The following is a 21,997-nucleotide window of genomic DNA, read 5'->3' as shown; positions in this document are numbered from 1 at the left end:
CCATCTTCAGTTTTTGAGTTTCAACGCGAAAACGCAATCTCAGGATGATCAGTGGGTTTTTCATGTGGGAGTAAAGCAATAGCTATTTCAGGTCATTGTGGATTGTAAGTGAAAGTTAAAAAAAAAAGTCAGGTTTGCTATGCCTTCGAAAAATAGACATAGCATCTTGGTATAGCTGGATGTAGAGCTTCAAATGTAGAGGGTAAAATCATTATATACTGCTAAAAGATATTGCTGAAATGATCAGGAGACTACAAAGTTTTGTAGGCTTCTTACATTATCAGTAAGTAATAACTTTTGGTCTTCCCTTAGGAACTGTAATTTTTGCGCTCTCTCGAGCCAATACTGAAAAGAATGACGTATATAAATATCTGCACCACAATGCCATTAAGTATATGAAAAAGACCCAACCCCACTTGATTAATAACTATAAAAATTTTTTATTTTTAATAACAATATTATTAACTTACGTAAGTTTTGTAGTTTATATATATATATATATATATATATATATACAATAGCTGCCACTCAGTAAATTATAGAAATGAAGATCTAATTTAAGATATTCTCTACAGCTACTTACATAATCCCAAACCGTTTCACTTTCATATCATCAATATAGCATTAATATATATATATATATATATATATATATATAATTAATGAAAAATAGTCACATCATGGCATTAACTATAATAATATTTCATTTCTAATGGTAATAATGACATCAAACCACCTCAAGTTTTGTAGATTTTAATATTCAATACAAGCTGTACTCAGAAAATTACACATCGCAGAATCAGACCTGTAAATTATTTTTAGTAAGTCTTGAAGCTTTTAATAACCAATGGAATTTGAACTCTAAATATGTCAGCAATCCTACAGGTCATGGCCGTAGTGTAATAGTCTATTGTTTATTGTAGTGTGTTTTGTTTTATTCTGAAATGCAATTAGTTCTCAAAACTGACAAAAGATGGATTTTGGAAAATAGGAAAATTATGTAGGAAAACTAACGCTTCACTGAAAGTTACTATTTTTCTGAAAATCTTTGGATACCAAGATTAAAAATGACTGGTCATTCATTAAAATCCGTTCAGCCGTTTTCCCGTAATTTCCATTACCAGTTCAAATTTTATATACATATATATATTGCCATCTTATATTTTATTGCTACTTCATACATTTTTTTGCCTAGATTTTAAGTGTATGAAATCACACAGCAATACAACAACATTGAGCAAGAAAGCTGTCTTGGAAAATAAAGTGTTTATTGACAGATAGGAAATCTGTGAAATTAGTGAACAAATGATTCTAACAAATTAAATTTCCTAGTGTGATAGCATAAGCTTGCTTTCTATGAAGAACCAATCCACTAAGCTACACATTTCAAGCAATTACATTAAAACAATAATACAGATTTCAAATATATTGCTTAAATATAGTGCATTCCGTTTAATAGGACCATGCTGGGACCATGCATTTTGGTCCAATAAAGCTGCATATTAGGACCAAGCTTAGAGGGATAGTACACGTCAATATATGTATCTCATTCTGGTTAAGAAGACCAGCTGCATTATTGGACCAAAATGCATGGTCCCAACGTGGTCCTATTAAGCAGAATCCACTGTATATTTTCTTCTGACATAATTTTTATATATAGCCTGAAATAATTAATCATCAATGAAGTTCTATACAACATAAAAAAATATTTGCCATTACACAGATTCTCTTACACTTGTTTCAGAAACATTTCATGTTAGTCAAAGACTAATAACTGGTACTCTCTTTTATTTATAAAAAAAAAAAAAAAAAAAAAAAAAAAGGCAGAACCAATAGCATTATGGTAGCTGCCCTTGATACAACATATGTTTACTATATGTTTTGCAATTAATTGTATACATATAATTAAAATTTTTTTTGCACTCCAGCATTACAAACAGTCTTCATCGTTAGTAAAAATCGTGCTTAATATGCCACATTAATGTACCAGAGCCGTAAAATATTACCATGCCAACTAAAACATCATGACTTCTATTACGACGGCATAACTTGTGTCATAATAGTATATTATGAAACAAGTTCATAGTGTTCTACATTATGGCAAGATGAAGTAATTAAAATTTCTCTGCAGTATGTCAGCACTGGCTGTATAAACATTTTGTATGTAGTGTTCAAAGTATTCCTAGAGCAATATGAAAAACTTATTAGATTACCAGGAAACAATTGGCATTCATGCAGTCCTCTCTGTAGATTGAAAACTCAAAAAAGTTTCATATCCATTGTTCAAGAATTAAAACAGAAAATCAATATCCTGAATTTAAAAGAAAACCTACAAATTAAACCAAACCCTTTAACTCTATTAAATATGGAATATAATCTAAATTTAACAGAAGAAATACTGAAATCAGAAGTAAACACTGAAATATTAAAACAATTGTCTTTAGAGACAATTAATATTAAATACCCTCCACAAAACTGGCTTCATTTATACACTGACGGATCCTTGATCTCCAGAGAACAAGGTGTCGGTGCAGGTGTTACGTGCTGTCTCTTCTCACTTTATAGATCTCTTGGGTATGGAACAACAAGTTTTGATGGAGAAATCATTGCAATAAGTGAAAGTCTCAGGAATCTTCTATGCCACATCAGTAAATTTAAAAATGCAGTTATATTGTCAGACTCCAAAGCAGCTCTTCTATCAATAGTCTCTAAACACACACCTTCATCTCAAACAGCAGAAATAACTAAAATGCTCTCTCAATTAATATCACTCAATAAAAGAATTGTATTCCAATGGATACCATCCCATTGTGGAATCCTGGGAAACGAGAATGTGGATGCTTTAGCAAAGAAGGGCAGCACTGCTACTTACAGACCTGTTACTAAATCTACGTATTACTCTGTGAAAAGATTTATTAAATCTACATACTTAGACTTCAACAAACAAAATTTGATAACACAATCCCAAGGGAAAAAATGGAACTCTCTGCATCAAAATCCACAGTTAATTACCGATTTACCACGAAAATCGTCTGTAGCTGCATTTAGATTGGCAACAGGCCATGATTGTTTGGCCAAACACCTGCATAGAATTGGAATATATCAGTCCCCTAACTGTCCATTGTGCAACTCAAACCAAGAAATGGATTCGGAACACCTCAAAATCTGTGCTTCAGTGGCTGGTCATGATAATATCTTTGAAAAATATTGGAGTGCAAGAGGTCAAATGACTTTATTGTCAAACGCCTGGCATTAGAAAACAACAACAACGACATTATGGCAAGGATCAATTTTTAGAAATGAGGAAAACTAGTTTCCTAATTTTGACAAGTGCAATAACTATATAACATTATGAATGTATTATGTTACTTTTTTGTACAACAGCATTACAAAACAATAATGATATAATATCAGATTTGTAATGATGGGTAATTTGATATCATGATATAGGAAGAAGAAAGAGGCCGCCGCCGCCGCCCCCGCCCCCGCCACCACCACCACCACCACCACCACCACCACCACCACCCATTGCCCAGGCACTTGAAAGTTCTCCATTCCTCTTCTAGCTTCCCAGAATAATTTAGAATCCGAATCCAAAAGATTTGATACCAAAGCTGGATATTTTCGTAAATGTTCTTGATTCATAAAAGAGACTTCTAAGTTACACAAGATGCATTTTGGTGAACCAAAAATTCCAATTTTAAAAAGATGTGCTGCTAAACAGTCATTGTCAGTTAGCATCCGAAATTTTGCTATTGCATCATGTCGACGATAATCAGGTATATGTTCTTTTTCAGTAAGCTATAATGACCAAGATTTATTATTACTGTTTTCTTGAAATTTCTTTAGAATTTTGATTTGAAATTGTGTTTACATGAACAATTTAGCACTGTGATAAGATATCTTTTTCAAGGGTTCTTGTAATATTTTAGTTCCTTTCTTTGTCAAACAATCTACAATCTCATTGCCATAATACCACAATGGGCAGGGATCCATTGGAGATACAGGTTTTTATTTTGTTTCCCCAGTATGTGTATGGATTATTGTATTTTCGCGATTTTGGAATTTGTAGGAATATTGATTGATATTGGATTTCAAAAATTGAGTCGCTAAATATAACAGTATTTTGGACATATTAATTTGATAAATAAATTGTATTAGTGTCCTGTTGATTGCTGCAATTTCTCCATCAAAGTGAGTAGAAGGACTCTCTGTAGACAAAAACTGAATAATTTGGAATATATTCCAGCCCCAGCTGGTTCATTATTTTGATATTTGGAGCCGTTTGTATAAATGTACAACATATAACATTATGAACTTGCCATAATATACTATTATTCAAATACTATTTTTTATTTTGTTGATTGTTAAATGGTCCTTTGAATTTACAAGTAGGCTGAATCTTTCAGGTACCCTAGAATGGGCAACGAACTCGTTTGGGATTATCTCTCTTATTGAATGTAGGCCCTAACATTTGTAATTGAAGTCTTGATGGAAGAAGGGCCTACCTCACGTTTTTAAACTTCTGAGAAAAAAATACTCTTTTTCCACTAAGAAAGCAAGCAGTGAGTTAAGCTTTTTTTCTTCTTCAATAATAAAAATAACAAGATTAGACATATTCCACAACAACAAAAAATTCGTGAGAATATATAATGGTGCTTATTACCATATGAAGGGAGGAGTGGGAGAAAGTTAATTTTGATGGAAGAGTGAGATAGCTTCTTATTCCACCAATCCCTTACTATTTAATTCGTCAACGGTAGAATAAAGGAAACATAAAAAGAAACTTTCGCATATCATTATTTATGAATATACACAGCAGTGATTATAATTTTCAATTTCATTTTTATCTAAAGGAAGGAGATAAGTGTCTGTCTCATCTAGTGGATATGTTGTATCCTCCTAATAATTATCAGGTTTATATAAAGTAAATAAAAACTGTTCACTTAGACATCTTTAAAAGTAAAGTTATTCCTAAGGAGACCCATAGCATAGCAGGAGGCTGAGGCTCTCAACTTTGTACTTTGTAGACAATCGGTATTAGTAGCAGTAGGGATGTCAGTCCTATGTGCTTGTCAAGAAAAACTCCATGATACTCATTTCTATTAGAGGCTGAGTCGACCAGTGTAGCCAGAATTAGGCCAATTGGAAAAACACATCAGGAATCAAACCTACAATTTCGACTTTGTAGTGTAGTGCCTTAATCACTATGTCACTGCATGACCATACAGTTGTATCTTATGTTATAGAAGGGGGAGAATTCTATGTTGATTAGTAATGTATCTATTACTTTACAAATTAATACATTTGTCATTTTGAGATTCTCCATTTCAATTTATTCTTCTGGCTCATGACTAGGGCCTGAAATCTTAGGTTTTAAACTATTTTACTCCTTCCTTGGTTACACCACTATTGTAGCATATTTTTTTCGTTTCAGTTATTTCTTTTTATTTATACCAATTCACCAGATGTAGACTGCTCACTTCGTTTTGTCAAACTCTGTTCATTTTGCCTTGCCAATCAAAGAAAAATATATCACAAATTAATTTTACTGAGTGCACACTAACAGCCAAAATTTCAATTATCGCCGAAATTACACTTAAAAACTTAATTAACGTACCAGTTACAACCTCGATAATGATTCTCTATCTCCTGTTCTGCTTCTTTGTAACAGGTAATGGTAAACAAAGTGTATATTCACATTTGAACATATTGCGACCTGTACAGGAGCAGTTCATACAGCAAACCTAGTACATATTCACATGTACAAACATATCGATTCAAACATGTCACTATGAAGACAGCTAAATACTGCGAACTAGTCCTTCATATATAAATTGTTGTTATTATTTATTATTGGTATTAATTTTTAGCATTTTTTTTTTTTTTTAGGGTCACACTGCTAAAAGTTTGTTGAGAAAGACTGAACTCGAAGCTTAATAAATTCTGTTGATAACAATTAATTATACATACTTGCTTACCTACTTACTGACTTTTAAGGAACTCGAAGGTTCATTGCTGCTCTCACATAACCCCACCATTGGTTCCTATTCTGAGCAAGATTAATCCAGTCTCTATCATCATATCCCACCTCCCTAAAATCCATTTTAATATTATTTTCCCATTTACATCTCGGCCTCCCCAAAGGTCTTTTTCCCTCTGGCCTCACAACTAAAACTCTATATGCATTTCTGGATTCGCCCATATGTGCTACATGCCCTGCCCATCTCAAATGTCTGGATTTAATGTTCCTAATTATGCCAAGTGAAGAATACAATGCGTGCAGTTCTGTGTTGTGTAACTTTCTCCATTCTCCTGTAACTTCATCCCTCTTAGCTCCAAATATTATACCTTATTCTCAAACACCCTTAACCTATGTTCCTCTCTCAAAGTGAGAGTCCAAGTTTCACAACCATAAAGAACAACCGATAATATACCTGTTTTATAAATTCTAACTTTCAAATTTTTTGACAGCAGATTGGATGATAAAAGCTTCTCAACCAAATAATAACAGGCATTTCCCATATTTATTCTGTGTTTCATTTCCTCCCGAATATCATTTATATTTGCTACTGTTGCCCCCAGGTATTTGAATTTTTCCACCTATTCAAAGGATATATTTCCAATTTTTATCTTTCTATTTCGTACAATATTCTGGTCACGAGACATAATCATATACTTTGTCTTTTCGGGATTTACTTCCAAACCAATCGCTTTACTTGCTTCAAGTAAAATTCCCGTGCTTTCCCTAATCGTTTGTGGATTTTCTCCTAACATATTCACGTCATCTGCATAGATAAGCAGCTGATATAACACGTTCAATTTCAAAGCCTCTCTGTTATCCTGCACTTTCCTAATGGCATACTCTGGAGCAAAGTTAATAAGTAAAGATGATAGTGCATCTCCTTGCTTTAGCCCACAGTGAATTGGAAATGCATCTGACAGAAACTGACCTATACGTCACTGCTGTACGTTTCACTGAGACACATTTTTATTAATCAAACTAGTTTCTTGGGAATACCAAATTCAATAAGAATATCATATAAAACTTCTCTCTTAACAGAGTCTTATGCGTTTTTGAAATTTATGAATACTGATGTACTGTACCCTTATACTCCCATTTTATCCCATTATCTGTCGAATACAAAATATCTGATCAATAGTTGATCTATTACGCCTAAAACCACACTGATGATCCCCAATAATTCCATCTACATATGGAGTTAATCTTCTCAAAACAATATTGGACAAAATTTTGTAAGACGTCAACAAAAGTGATATTCCTCGAAAGTTACTACAGTTAGCCTTGTCCCCTTTCTTAAAAATAGGTAAGATTATGGACTCCTTCCATTATTCTCGTACAATTTCCTTTTCCCATATAGCAAGTACAAGCTTATAAATTTCGTTAGATAATGTGCTTCCACCCTCTTGTATTAATTCTGCTGGAATTTGATCGATACCTGGAGACTTATAATTTTTCAGATTTTCTATCGCAATTTCGATTTCAGAAAGTGTGGGTTTGGGTATAAATGGCTCAGCTGTTTGTATTTAAATTTTATCCCGATCATTTCTATTTGGTCTATGTATATTTAGTAGTTGCCTAAAGTAGTTTTTCCATCTGTTCAAGATTGAATGAGAGTCTGCAAGCAAGTCACCATTCTCATCCTTGATCACGTCTACCCTTGCCTGATATCCATTCTTAAATTCCTTTATGCCCTTATACAAATCTCTAATGTTTTTATTTTTACTATTTGTTTCCACCTCATTCAGTTTTTCCTTCAAGTAATCTCTCATTTTATTCCTAAGTGCACGATTTGCTTCCCGTCTTTTATTGAAATAATTATCTCAATTTGCCTCAAATGAATCCTGTAAGAATTTCAATTTTGCCTGTTTCCTTCTTTCTACTACCATGCAACAATCTTCATCAAACCACGGTTTCTTTTTCTTAGTTTCATAATAACCTATGCTCTGCTCAGCTGCAATTTTGATATTATCTCGGATATTTTCCCACACGCTATTAACATCGAACTCTTCCTCAACTTCGTCAGAACTTGCTAATATGGCAAACCTATTTGAAATTTCGACCTGATAATGTTGCTTAGTTTCCTCGTCCTTTAATTTCAGAATATTGAATCTTCTAATATTAACTTGTTGCTCTACTCGCTTGGCTACTGATAATCTTTCTCTTAGTTCTCCAATTACCAAATAATGATCAGAATTACAATCTGCCCCCCATGAAGGTTCGAATGTCTACTATACTAGTATGTCTTCTTTTATCTATCAAGATGTGATCTATCTGGTTATGTGTCAATCCATCTGGAGAACTCCAAGTATATTTATGTATATCCTTATGAGGGAAAGTTGTACTTCTGACAATTAAATTTTCTGATGTGGCAAAGTTGACTAACCTAACTCCATTATCATTACTAGTTACGTGTAGGCTCACTTTTCCAATAGTAGGTTTACAAATATGCTCCCGTCCTACTTTAGCATTGAAATCTCCCAATAAAATTTTCATGTAATATCTAGGTAACTGATCAAAAGTGTGTTCCAATTCCTCATAAAAGCTATCTTTTACATGGTCGGTTTTCTCTTCTGTAGAGGTGTGAGCATTTATAACTACGATATCGCACTATCTACCCTTAAGTACTAAATACGATAACCTATCACTGATAAATTTGACCTTTTTTACTGCTGATTTTATTCTTTTATGAACAAAGAATCCTATTCCTAATTGGTGATTATCATTTCCTTGTCCATAATACAACAAGTAATATCCTATTTGTGTTATGCTATTCCCTTCTAACCTAACCTCCCATACTCCCACAAAGTCTATTCTATATCTAGCTAGTTCTTTTGCTACTAATGTTACCCCTCCTGTTCTATATAAACTGGTAACATTCCAAGTACCAAATCATATAACCTTATTCCTTTGCTGCGGTTGTGCCAGAGAATCAGTCCCATTACGAGGCTCATTTTGAGGTTTCGTAACAAGCTGTTTTTTACGGTAATGGGTTGTTAGCCCTTCGCCCAACCCCCAAGCTGGAGGACCACTCATCGGGTCCGCGACTGCTTATCCAATATATTCACAGCTACCTTCCATATCTGGAGGCCATCTCCTCGATCCGCAACCTGAGGACGCGCCATGTCACGACGATAGGGACCCACAATACATGGCAATTAATTATACATAGAAAAATTAAGCCTCTTTTTTTGTAATTTCACAACAGCTACGAACTTGTTAATTTCATAAATCAGTAAATATAGATATCTTTAACTTCTCAACCCTTGTCATTGCCTTTGTTGTTGTCCTTGTCTTTGTTGTGGTCCTTATTGTCTTTGTAAGGTTCTTTTCTTGACCTCGGTGCCTGTCATGGTACTTATTGTGGTGTTTGTTCATAGTAAATATCTTTATGACCCTTACGATCATCCTTGTCATGGTCCTTATAATCACAGTCTAATATATACAGTCGCGAAGCTTGGGATGATTTTTTGCATTTCTCGCGATAGTTGCTAACCACTTGGAGCGCTGTGAGTACTAGGAACAATAGACTGTGCCATTGCCATTGCCATCGTGATCTAATACAGGCCGTAAGGCAGACCATGTGACTCCCTCACGAAGGGCGGCTTTTCAACCATATAAATTAGTTGGAATACATAAAGAGTAACATACATTTCTTTCAAATGTGTAATTGCATTAATAAAATTTAAAACAATGATTATGAGATATTTCAAACATAATTCACTTGAGAGTTAAGGTGCGACATTATTTTTGGTGTGAAAATTACGTTGTTCGTATGTGTAATACTTGCCTTTATTTCGATTAAATATTGCGAAATTCTTGTACATTCATTTATGCACGATTCAATAATTTTCAGTTGCATCGCATGGATATTTGGATATGCTGAAATTACAGGTTATGTTTACTGTACCAGTTGCCCATTTCTGTCTAATTTTAGTGGTCTCCAATGCCCTGCCATTACATATGTACCGGTATATTATGTTGTATGAAAATTATAGGTTATGTTTACTATATTTAACTTATATTCCTATATTCGCAAGTATACATTATAATTAAACATAATGTCATATATGATACCCTTCACATTCAATTTGTCTGTATTTTAATACTACAATTGAGACTGAATTACTGTATTATCTACAACCTAAGAGACGAAGTAACACAATCGTATGTACACTAATTTCATAGGAGTGGTATAGTAAATTTTCTGTCTACAATTAGGGAAGGTAAATGTGCTAAATTAAAATCACAATATAAATTCCTTTTATTAAACCTCAAAATAGCTTCAATTCTTGACTTAAAATGTTGATACGAACAGATTATGTAAACATATAAAATTCTCTTCACATTAAAATAACACAGTTTTATAATTATTTCTGGAACATATTATGCAGCAAGAAGTACATGAAACTCATGGACACATTACACTAAATAAAACTTAGCAATGATATGCAATAAAGTTATAATATAAAATTTCATAGAGCTCCATACACTCAAATAGAAAACCGAACATACATTATGGTGGTCCAGATTGAAAAGGCATTGACTGTGACCGTATTTCGCATTGTTGTGAAAAGTTGTGTAAACTATGAAATGTTTGTTATCGGTTGTAATAACTGTAAATGGCTAAAATACAATAATTTGAATATTAATATGGGACAAGGAGACGTTTGTTGCACTATAAATTCTATGAAAAAAGAGGTGAGAGTTATCCTTCTTCCACAAGATCCAGGAAGGTGAGTTTATAAAATATAATATATGCTTTATGAAAATAATATATAAACCTTATGCATTTCGTATTTCAATAGTGGAAGGAAGGTGTTAATTTTTTCAAGAGAACACGATATCGAAAGTACAATACATTTTATAGTCTGCTAGGGAAAGAGTCTGTGATGAGGTGATAGTAGCGATCCTGGTGGCTAGCAACTATCTATGGATGCATATTTAGTAAGTATTCAGCTTCGTGACTGTATATATTAGACTGTGTTACAATGGTTGTTGTCTTTGTTATACCCCTTATCTTTGTCGTGGTTCTTGTCTTTCTCATAGTTCTTATTATGGTCCTCATCTTTGCTGTGATCTTTATTGTGGTTCTTATCATGATCCTTGCCATGGTTCTTGTGATGTCATGACTCTTATTGTGGTCCTTGTCTTTATCATGGTCCTACATTTGTCATTTCAAAATTACATCCCCCCCCCTCCCTGGTAAGTCACTTTCGTGTCACACAGCACCTTCCAAACTTTCATAAAAGATAAAAAACATAAACAGAGACCTATACCAGAAATAGACAGCTGGTAACATTTTGCATTGGTGTGTACTTTGGAGTAGGGTGAAAATGCATGTGAGACCAGATGTCTTCCTGTGCAGCTACGTCGATATCATGTGAACCAAACTACAGAATTAGACTTTCACATCATCAAGAGTCATCTCATTCTCTGTTTTTGGGAAATGTACATAAATAAAACTAACTATACACAAATTGTCACAATTAAATACATAGAAAAGAGTGAGTCTAAACAACTCTTCTGAATATAAAATTTGTCGAAGAAATATATATATATATATATATATACCTCATGGTTATATTTGTAAAAAAAAAAAAAAAAAAAACTACTGTACACTATTAACCAGCCCATTGATTCAGACAGAAGTATTAGTTTCTCCATGCTAAACCAACACCAAAACCCTTTAAAGCTAAGCATAACACAATGAAAGTTGTAAACACACTCAACAAGAACTTCAAAGTATGCTGTTCAAAAAAGCCAGGGTGTGTTAATGTTCTTTAAAAAATTAGTTACCTCTTGGCAGCAAACCCTGTGAATGAAGGGGAGAGAATCTAATGAAACCTGGCAGAAAAAAAGACACCAACATATATAAAAATTGCCCATTATATTTGTCATCACAAAGCATTCTCTACATATCAACCACACAACTCAGAACAGTACAACAAAAACTTAAGGCTGATGCAATACATTAAGTTTTTTAAATAAAATATTGAACATAAGTTGAGGTATTTAAAATGTAATAAATAAAACTTTGGAGTGACATACTATATTTCATTTGCAAAAAGGAAGGGGGAAAATGAACAAGGTAAGTAGTCTACATGCTGCAATAAGAAAAAAAAGATATGTCACTTGCCTGTTGTTGTAGATCTTCTCTTTCTTTACGAGCTTCTTCTGACAAACGATCTCCTTCCTGGCACAGTTCTTCAATCAACTGCAAGTGTGGAGACTTCTGAAGATCACTCGCCCTCTCACTTAAGACAGTTCGGGCTAAAAAATACAATTGTTTAATATCAGAAAACATTGCTTCAATTAAGGAACTATTATATTCTAAAACTAGTGCCAGGTAATTCAGTTGGTAGAGGAAGTGGATATGCGCTCAAAGGTTTCGCATTGAATTCTGGATGTTGGTAGGACTTTTATTGTCACCAAACTTCTAGAACAGCCTCAGAGTCTACTTAGCATCCAGTCAAATCGATTGTCAGGGGTCTTCTAGAGGTAAAAAGGCAGTTGGAGCATGGCACTGACCACATCACCCCATTTTAGTGCAGAGAACTTGAAGGCATGAAACTCTACCTCTCAATGTGCCTTTATGCCATCTAAAGTGGGATACCTTTACCTTTTCTTTTGTAGTCTACAGCTATTCGACTGTGATCATTAATAATTTTAGAAGATTAAAGATGCAATTTGGAATTGAAAGATTTGAGCACACTTATCACAATTCATAAAAGATAATAAGATAGCTTAAGAAAATGAAAAATAGTCAGTATGTTACATTCCTAGCATTTCCTTGCAGTGAAAAAAGATGCCAGTACTCACCAAAAATTGACAAGTTATACTAATTTATAATAGCACCACAGTTCGGGATGTACTGTTAAAAGCAGCTTCTTCTTTATGGAATCATACCTATAGCTGACTGTTTGTATTCACTGCCAATTGTATGATTCATTCTGCCATTCCATGACAATCAATCTTCTTAATGTATCCAGCTGTTTGCTGACAACATAAAGTCCACTGTAGTCTATTCAGTTGTTGTTTATTTTTCACGAGAAATGAGGGGTATTTTGATCAGTGTTCATTATAGATGTCTGTTGCTAGTAGCCAGAGTTGGGGTGTAGTCAATATATACTGCAGGGCTGTGTCTTCTGCAACTGGTACTGATGATTTTAATTTACTTCTTTTGTGGTTTATGGATGGACAGTTCAGAAGAATGTGTTCCAGATCTTCATCATGATTATTACACCACAGACAAGTAGGATTATCAGAAATGTGAAATCGGTGTAGGTACAATTGAGTGACAATGTGACCTGTTCTGGCTCTTGTTAAAAATGTTTGAACATGTCTGGGCAAGTTTTTGTACATTTCCAGGTCATTTGGTTTCTTTTGTACAAACTGTAAAATTTTTAGGATGCGTATTTTTCCTTTGTCAGAAGAGAGCAAATTGTTGATCCATAGGTTTGTAAAATGAGACTTTACTGAAGCAAAAGCACTGGATAGAGATATCACTTGAAGAGGTCTTGGTTGCAAATATGTTGTCATTGCCATTCCATGACAGAAATGTTAATTTTAAAAAGTGACAGGGATTCGTAGGATCCCTTTAATTACGTGAAACGTTTATGCTCTCAGGTGGGTATTATTGTGACATTCAGATTTTTAAGAAATCAGTTCTTATTTATAAGGATTGTGAAGATAACAAAGTGAAATAAATTTAATACAATTTATATATTGTATTATTAACTGTTATTTTCTCTTTTTTCTTTATTAAATATTTTACTTTGGGATGCAACATTTTAATGAGCTGATTTGAATCATTTTCTTGAAGGACATCATGTTTTTAAGAGTTGGCGGTTGTACTGTTCTTTCTCAACCCCCTATATGAAAGGAGGACCACACCTGTCTTTGGTCAGAGGGTCCTTCGGATCTAGCCGGGAGGGCTAGTAAAAGTAAAAGAAATTCATTGCATGGTAAAACAAATTCAAATGCTAAATAAAAAAGTGATCTTCCAATGGATCCCGGCCCACTGTGGACAAACGGTAACGAGAAAGCAGAGATGTTAGCAAAGAAAGGAACTTATATCAACTTAAAAACAAATTTCAAGTTCCCATATGAATCAAGAAAGCAAGTCATAAAAAGAATAAGTTACAGAGAACAGGCATAACATCAAAATTCAAAATGGAAAGAATCATTCAAAGATCCAAAACTAATTCCTGATCTACCTCGAAAATCTGCCGTGGCCATGTTTAGATCGATTACTGGTCATGATTGACTCAGTAAACACCTCCATCGTATTGGAGTACTGAATTCACCTAAAGGCTTACTGTGCACCAGAGAAGAGGACATGGAGATGGAGCACCGGGCTAATTGTGAAATTCTTAGGACATTTGTGGACCTTCCATCAAAATATTGGGAAGCAAGAAGGATGATGACTTCATTGTAAAAAAAAAAAAAAACAAAAAAAAACAAACACGCGAACGCACGCACGCACGCGCGCGCACACACACACACACACACACACACACACACACACACACACACACACACACACACACACAAACAAAAAAAACACCTGTACAAGTGTTTACAATGGATTTACTGTGTTTCATCCAAATTGGTTTGTTGGAGAGCCATTAGTATGCGTCTATGACAAAAGAAATGCATATAATTCGTGCAAGGAAGTAAATGCCATATCAATGCAAGTCCAATCTGTTGCTAAGCAAGTGATGTCAGATGTTGAAATTTTTTAACGTTTATCTACCTGACACTCAAGCATAAATGTTTCACATTAAAAATTTAAATAGAAAAACTGCCAGTACTGTATACCATTGTGTACTGCCAGAAAAAAAAACCACTGCTCCCTCATTATACTGGACTTTCATTTCAAAACTTCCAGCCCAAATAACTAATTATTTAAATTGAATTAAATTTAAACAAAAAATAAGTCAGTTTAGATATTGAGGGGAAAGTCTGAGAGTTTAATTGCATTTTATATTTCATCGCCACCCCCAGCCAGTCCCACTTTGAAATGGAACCCCTATATTTTTATACTTAAATATGAAAAAGCATTCAATTAGAATAACTCTTCTCGGGTTCTCAGCCAGGTGAGTTGGAGATTAGCTTCCAAGCTTTCGACGGCTAGCTCTGCCATCTTCTTCTTCTTCTTCTTCTTCTTCTTCGTCCCTGAAGAAGATGACAGAGCTAGCCGTCGAAAGCTTGGAAGCTAATCTCCAACTCACCTGGCTGAGAACCCGAGAAGAGTTATTCTACATCAAACGCCGGGAAAGCCTCAAGTCATACAAGCATTCAATTGTTTATACACCTCATTCATTTGTTTTCACATCTTTTGTTTTCTATCGTCACCTGGCAACCTGGATTGTTGTTATTGTTGATTAGAGCTGAAGGAATAAAGCTACAAAAAATTATTGAGCATTTCATGTAATAGTTGTGTTTGCGTATTAAATTATTTTAAAATGGTGTATACCCTTTAAGAGAGAACATAAATGATCCTTAGTGATTAAATTTAGGAAATTACACAAAATAAGCTGTGTTTTCATCCTTCAATCAACTGATAATAACAAAAATACAGGTTGTCAGGGCAGAGTATCGAGAAGGCGGTGAAATAAGCAAAATAGAGATTGATTGTGTGCTCTAAATATTAAGTTTTTAAAAGGAACTCTAGTTCAATAGTATTTGTCGTGTATTAATTATATGCCATTAGGAAAGTTCAGGATAATAGACAGGGTTTGTAGTTGAATGGGTTACATCAGCTTCTTGTCTATGTGGATGACGTGAATATGCTAAGAGAAAATCCACAAACGATTAGGGAAAACGCAGAAATTCTAGTTGAAGCAAGTAAAGCGATAGGGTTGGAAGTAAATCCCGAAAAGACAAAGTATATGATTATGTCTCGTGACCAGAATATTGTACGAAATGGAACTATAAAAATTGGAGATTTATCTTTCGAAGAGGTGGAAAAATTCAAATATCTTGGAGCAACAGTAACAAATATAAATGACACTCGGGAGGAAATTAAATGCAGAATAAATATGGGAAATGCGTGTTATTATTCAGTTGAGAAGCTTTTGTCATCTAGTCTTCTTTCAAAAAATCTGAAAGTTAGAATTTATAAAACAGTTATATTACCGGCTGTTCTATATGGTTGTGAAACTTGGACTCTCACTTTGAGAGAGGAACAGAGATTAAGGGTGTTTGCGAATAAGGTTCTTAGGAAAATATTTGGGACTAAGAGGGATGAAGTTACAGGAGAATGGAGAAAGTTACACAACACAGAGCTGCACGCATTGTATTCTTCACCTGACATAATTAGGAACATAAAATCCAGACGTCTAAGATGGGCAGGACATGCAGCACATATGGGCGAATCCAGAAATGCATATAGAGTGTTAGTTGGGAGACCGGAGGGAAAAAGACCTTTAGGGAGGCTGAGATGTAGGTGGGAAGATAATATTAAAATGGATTTGAGGGAGGTGGGATATGATGGTAGAGACTGGATTAGTCTTTCTCAGGATAAGGACCAATGGAGGGCTTATGTGAGGGCGGCAATGAACCTCCGGGTTCCTTAAAAGCCAGTAAGTAAGTAATATTCTGAATATTAATTCTATGATTAATGAACTCAAAAAGCTAGACTGTGGCGGTTTTCGACACATAACTGTTGAAAATAACAAAGTGAAGCTAAATATGGATCTCATAGATGGGTACAGAAAGGTAATTGATTATTTAAAATCACATCAAGCTGAATTCCATACATATCAGATAAAATCTGACAAAGCTTTTCGTGTAGTCATCAGGGGACTCCATCACAGTTGTAATATAGAATTCATGATGTCAGAACTTAAAGAACTGGGTTATGAACCTATACAGATGCTACCGTTTAGACATCCAATCACCAAATTACCGTTACCTTTATTTTTCCTAGATCTAAAACATAATCCTAAAAATCCTGAAATATACAGCTTAACCCGACTTTATAACGGAATAATAAAAGTGGAGCCGCCTAAACCAAGAAAAACTATTGTACAATATATGCGATACCAACAATTTGGATACACAAGAAACTTCTGTAATCAGACTGCAAGATGTGTGAAATGTGAAGGTCTTCACCCTACAGAGAAAAGTAATAAACCGAAAGACACTCCTCCCATTTGTACAACTGTAAAGGGAATCATCCAGCCAACTACAGAGGTTGTGTCCTGAACATAACAAGACTACAAAGAGGAGCAACTAGGCATCAGACAATTCCATACAGATCTCAACCAGCACCAGGAACATCATCTTTAGATAAAACTTCAGCTTCCCCTCCAGAACTGAAAAAAAGTTCCTGCACAAGATGCTCCATTTTCAGATATACACAGGGAATCTTTCAATCGGCCCTTATATTCAAGTATTGCAGCATCTTCGGTTAACAAGCAAGGTACTGTAGATAATACTCTAATTGCAAATAATGCATTATTCTCTGATACGATTAAGAAATTAGATATGCCCATATCATTAATACAACCTCTGGTTAATTCATTGAACTTGTTACTCCCAAGAGTACTGCAAAATGAATAACATTCCACAGAGAAGTTTCATTATCAGCACATGGAATTGCCAGAGTTTAAATAATAAATATTATGAATTAGTCTTCTTCCTGAATACTTATCATATTGACATAATGTTGATTACTGAAACTAAATTTGCTCCAAATCTAAACTTTTTCATATCTAGATATAAGATATACAGAGCTGATCATCCCTCTGGAAGCAGAAAAGGTGGATCTGCAATAATTATCAGAGCAGATTTGTGTCATAAGGAACTTCCCCCAATTTTAGAGGAAAAAAAAAAAATGTCATGTTTTATTTAACGACGCTCGCAACTGCAGAGGTTATATCAGCGTCGCCGGATGTGCCGGAAATTTTTCCCCCCGGAGTTCTTTTACATGCCAGTAAATCTACTGACATGAGCCTGTCGCATTTAAGCACACTTAAATGCCATCGACCTGGTCCGGGATCGAACCCGCAACCTTGGGCATAGAAGGCCAGCGCTATAGCAACTCGCCAACCAGGTCGACTTTAGAGGATGAAATACAAATTTCAAGAGTACAGATAAAAATTGATAATACTATCAAATAGGTTCATTCTATTCTGCTCTGGACCAGCGTGTCACGCCGACTTTGATGAAATGAAATTCAGATTCATATTAGGAGGTGATTTTAATAGCAAATACCCTAGATGGGGATCCAACGTAACCAATCCCCAAGGCAATATGCTATATGATCAAATTTTTAAACTCAATTTGGAAATAGCATAACCCTTTTGAACCTACACATTATCCAGATTCAGGACATATGCCTGACCTGCTTGATTTCTTTATTGGTAAACAATTCCAACATTTTTGTAGTGTTCCAAGAGTTATACATGAATTGAGTTCAGATCATTTACCTGTTCTTCTGACTTTATCAACAGCTATTCCGAATTCATGTAGTAAATACACGCTCATAAGACACCCCTTTAACTGGAATGAATAATGTATCTTGTCTTGATATCTCTACTAACTTAAAGATTCCCCTAAAAAATAAAAGAGATATAGATATGGCAATAAATATACTTACCAATAATATTAAAACCGCTGCAAATACGGCTTCTTCCAATAGTCTAAACTTTAATCGAATTAGAAGAAAAACAGTACTTCCACCACATATCTTACAGCTCCAATATGTGAAAAGATCAGCCAGGGCACTACGGCAAAGAACAATATATCCTTCTCATAAGCAAAATTATAATAAGACTACACAAGAACTCAAATTAGCCCTAAAAGAATTATACAGAGAGGCAATTGACAATCAGTTAAAATCCTTAGAATCAAAGGATGGCAGTCTATGGCGCAAAACAAGACAAATTACTAAAGAAACTGAAAAGATTCCATGACTAAAATATGACAATCAATGGCTCACAAGCCCGAATGATAAAACTGAGATATTTTCCACAATTTTAGAAAGCCAGTTTCAACCTAATGACAACGAAGATAATAATACAACTTTAGAAGTGAATAATACTTTAAACCAGCCTCTACAACTGTCTCCAATTTGTAAACTATTCACTCCAGCTGAAGTCAGAAACACGATTAATAGATTACCCGCGAAAAACGCCCCTGGGCATGACTATATAACACAACCTCTCCTCTTGCAACTGCCTAGAAGAACTATAGTTCTGTTAACACAGATATACAATGCAATGATACGCTTATCATATTTTCCTTCAACATGGAAGCATGCTAATATTGTGATGATTCCTAAACCGAATAAAATTCGTACTGATCCATTTAACTACAGACCTATAAGTCTTCTGCCTCTCTTTTCAAAACTATTTGAGCGTCTTTTATTACCTAGACTATTAACTCATCTAGAATCATTGTTACCAAATACTCAATTTGGATTCAGAAAAATGCATTCCTATCCGCAACAATTACATAGGATTATTGACATAATTCTTGACACCTATGAAAAGAAACAAATCTGTTTAGGCCTTTTCCTTGATACAGAAAAGGCGTTCGATGAAGTGTGGCATAATGGCCTCTTATTCAAACTAAAAAACCATCTTCCTGACACATATTACCGTTTAATTCAATCATTTCTTAGAAGACGAACTTATTCAGTAATTTATGAAGGTGTACAGTCTCAGATTAGATATATTTCTGCAGGTGTACCTCAAGGGAGCATTCTAGCCCCTTTTCTCTATTTAATTTACACTCATGATATACCAACACCTAAATCAGATTCTCTAACTGTAGCTCAGTTCGCTGATGACATTGCTGTCCTTAGCAAAGGCGATACTGGTGAACAAGTAACAACCAATCTACAAAACTTTCTACAAGAAATTGAAAAATGGAACAAAAAATGGAGAACAGTCATGAACACAAATAAGTCATCAATAGTAACATTCACATACCTCAAAAAAGAAAAAGCACTTCCATTATACCTCAACTGTTCACCAGTACCACAACATGAAGAAGTATGATATCTTGGACTCATTCTAGATAGTTGCCTGACCTGGAATAAACATCTCACTTACACCCTCCAGAGATTAAGATACAGACTTCGATTGAAAACAATACTTTCCAGCTCTTGTCTTTCCCTTTCCAACAAAAGGCTAATATATGTAATGCTTCTCAAACCTATTGGCCCTATGGATGTTCATTATGGGGATCAGCTTCTATAAGCCAAATCAAGCGTATTCAAACATTCCAAAATCGTGCACTAATGATAATCACTGGAGCACCATGGTACATCAGAAATGAAACATTTCATTCAGATCTAGATCTAGCCAAAATAGAGACTGTACTTCATTCTTTCATACACGATTATATGCAACATTGTCAACACATTCTAACACCTTAATCAACCAGATTCCTCGGAACCTGCCCCCTGCACAGCCTGATCGTCGCCTCAAGAGGAGAAGACACACTGATTTGTTTATGCTTTGAGGAACGTTAATGGACGTCACCCTCTCCACAAGTCTCATATTGTTGTAATGTTAATTATTTAAGCACAATTGATAGTACCAATGTACAAAAATTTTCAAATAAATAAATAAATAAAAAAAAAAAGGTTGTCAGGCGATGATAGAAAACAAAAGACGTGAAAACAAATGAATGAAGTGTATAAACACAATTGAATGCTCTTTCATATTTAAGTATAAAAATATACAGGTGCCATTTGAAATTTCAAAGTGGGGGTGGCTGGAGGGTGGGGGATGACATCTAAAATGCAATTAAGCCTGGTTTCAGACTTCCCCTCAATATCTAAATTGCCGTGTTTTTTTTTTTTTTTTTTTTTGTTTAAATTGAATTCAATTCAAATAATGAGTTATTTAGATTGAGAAGTTTTGAAATGAAAGCTCTGTATATTTTATTTTTTTTTTTTATTTTATTTTTTTTATCCAATGCCACCAGGTTGTCTTTTCGACATTTCTGGTCTTCTCTCCTGGCCGTGGCTTAGTTGTAACCCACTTCTGAGGTTGGGGCGCCTGGAAGGCGGAGTTACATTACCCCGATGATGTGATAGGATGATTATGATAATGTGGTGCCAGGAGAGGTCTTAAATCTAAACTTAACCTAAATTCCAGACCATGGACGAACACAGGAATAAACCCCTTTAAGGAAAAATTCCTGTGCTCTAACCGCGAATCGAACCCGGGACCTCATGAACTATAGCCAGAAGCTCTGACCACTACACCATGAGGCTGGCCACCTTCAACAATATTTATAGCGCATTACTGACCTACAATACCAAACCTAATATCTGATGATCAACGGTATCGAAACTAACATAGGTATCTAATGCTCTTGATTTCACAATAGAGTTAGTTATTTTCTCTCTTGCTTCACAGTATTTAAATGTAAGACTTTCATTTTGTTTAAGTTCTTCACAGCGTGTTAAATGATTTATATCCATTTCTTCTTCTTCAAAATACAATTCATAATTTGAAGTAAACAGGATGTATATTTTATACATTAACTCATCAAACTGTTACTTTACGAAGGTCTAATGAACATCTCTTTCCATTCTCAAATGTACAAGTATCAAGTCTGTCCAGAAAGTATCCAGCCATTTTAAACATCTTGAGAACTGGTCATGCAGCTTTGACAGAGGAGGCCTTGCTGTGCATGCGTGAATAGTTGCACTCCTCTGAGGATATTCACTCGGTATTGAGATGTCAGTGAATGACCTCGTTTACTGTGTGGCCATCACATTCACACTGATTGAGTGAATATATAGTTAATATGTATCAAATTTGCTTCCAACTTTGACATCCGTCCAAGGAACCTATTCTAATGATTAAGGGACTTTTGGGAGTGAGTCAAAGAGTAAAGCCAGATAAAATTGTAGTACTCAAGCTTCAAAGATAGCAGGATATTCTCGAAAGGCTTCAACAATTTAAACACTCAAAAAATTTTAAAAGTGTGCGAGCTGCAATC

The 21,997-nt window shown here is 34.7% G+C and overlaps 1 protein-coding gene across 13 annotated transcripts in view; it reads right to left on the bottom strand.

The window, feature by feature from the left end:
* Window positions 1–21,997, bottom strand: part of LOC138698194 (A-kinase anchor protein 9-like) — a 630,353-nt gene that overhangs the window by 308,491 nt on the left and 299,865 nt on the right. For 10 of the 13 annotated variants that reach the window (XM_069823957.1, XM_069823962.1, XM_069823964.1 and 7 more), the window contains 2 exons: window positions 12,162–12,295; window positions 11,822–11,869 (listed from right to left, as the gene is read on the bottom strand). The exons of 1 other annotated variant lie outside the window; for it this stretch is intronic. In XM_069823957.1, coding sequence (XP_069680058.1) covers window positions 11,822–11,869; window positions 12,162–12,295 — 182 coding nt within the window. The remainder of the gene's footprint in view (window positions 1–11,821; window positions 11,870–12,161; window positions 12,296–21,997) is intronic. 2 more of the 13 variants (XM_069823959.1, XM_069823963.1) reach the window with 1 other exon arrangement.

Source organism: Periplaneta americana, chromosome 4 (genome assembly GCF_040183065.1).
Source record: "Periplaneta americana isolate PAMFEO1 chromosome 4, P.americana_PAMFEO1_priV1, whole genome shotgun sequence".
In the NCBI taxonomy this organism is placed as follows: domain Eukaryota; kingdom Metazoa; phylum Arthropoda; class Insecta; order Blattodea; family Blattidae; genus Periplaneta; species Periplaneta americana.
The sequence above is the reverse complement of the archived record's forward strand: the minus strand, read 5'-3'. Positions and strand labels throughout refer to the sequence as shown.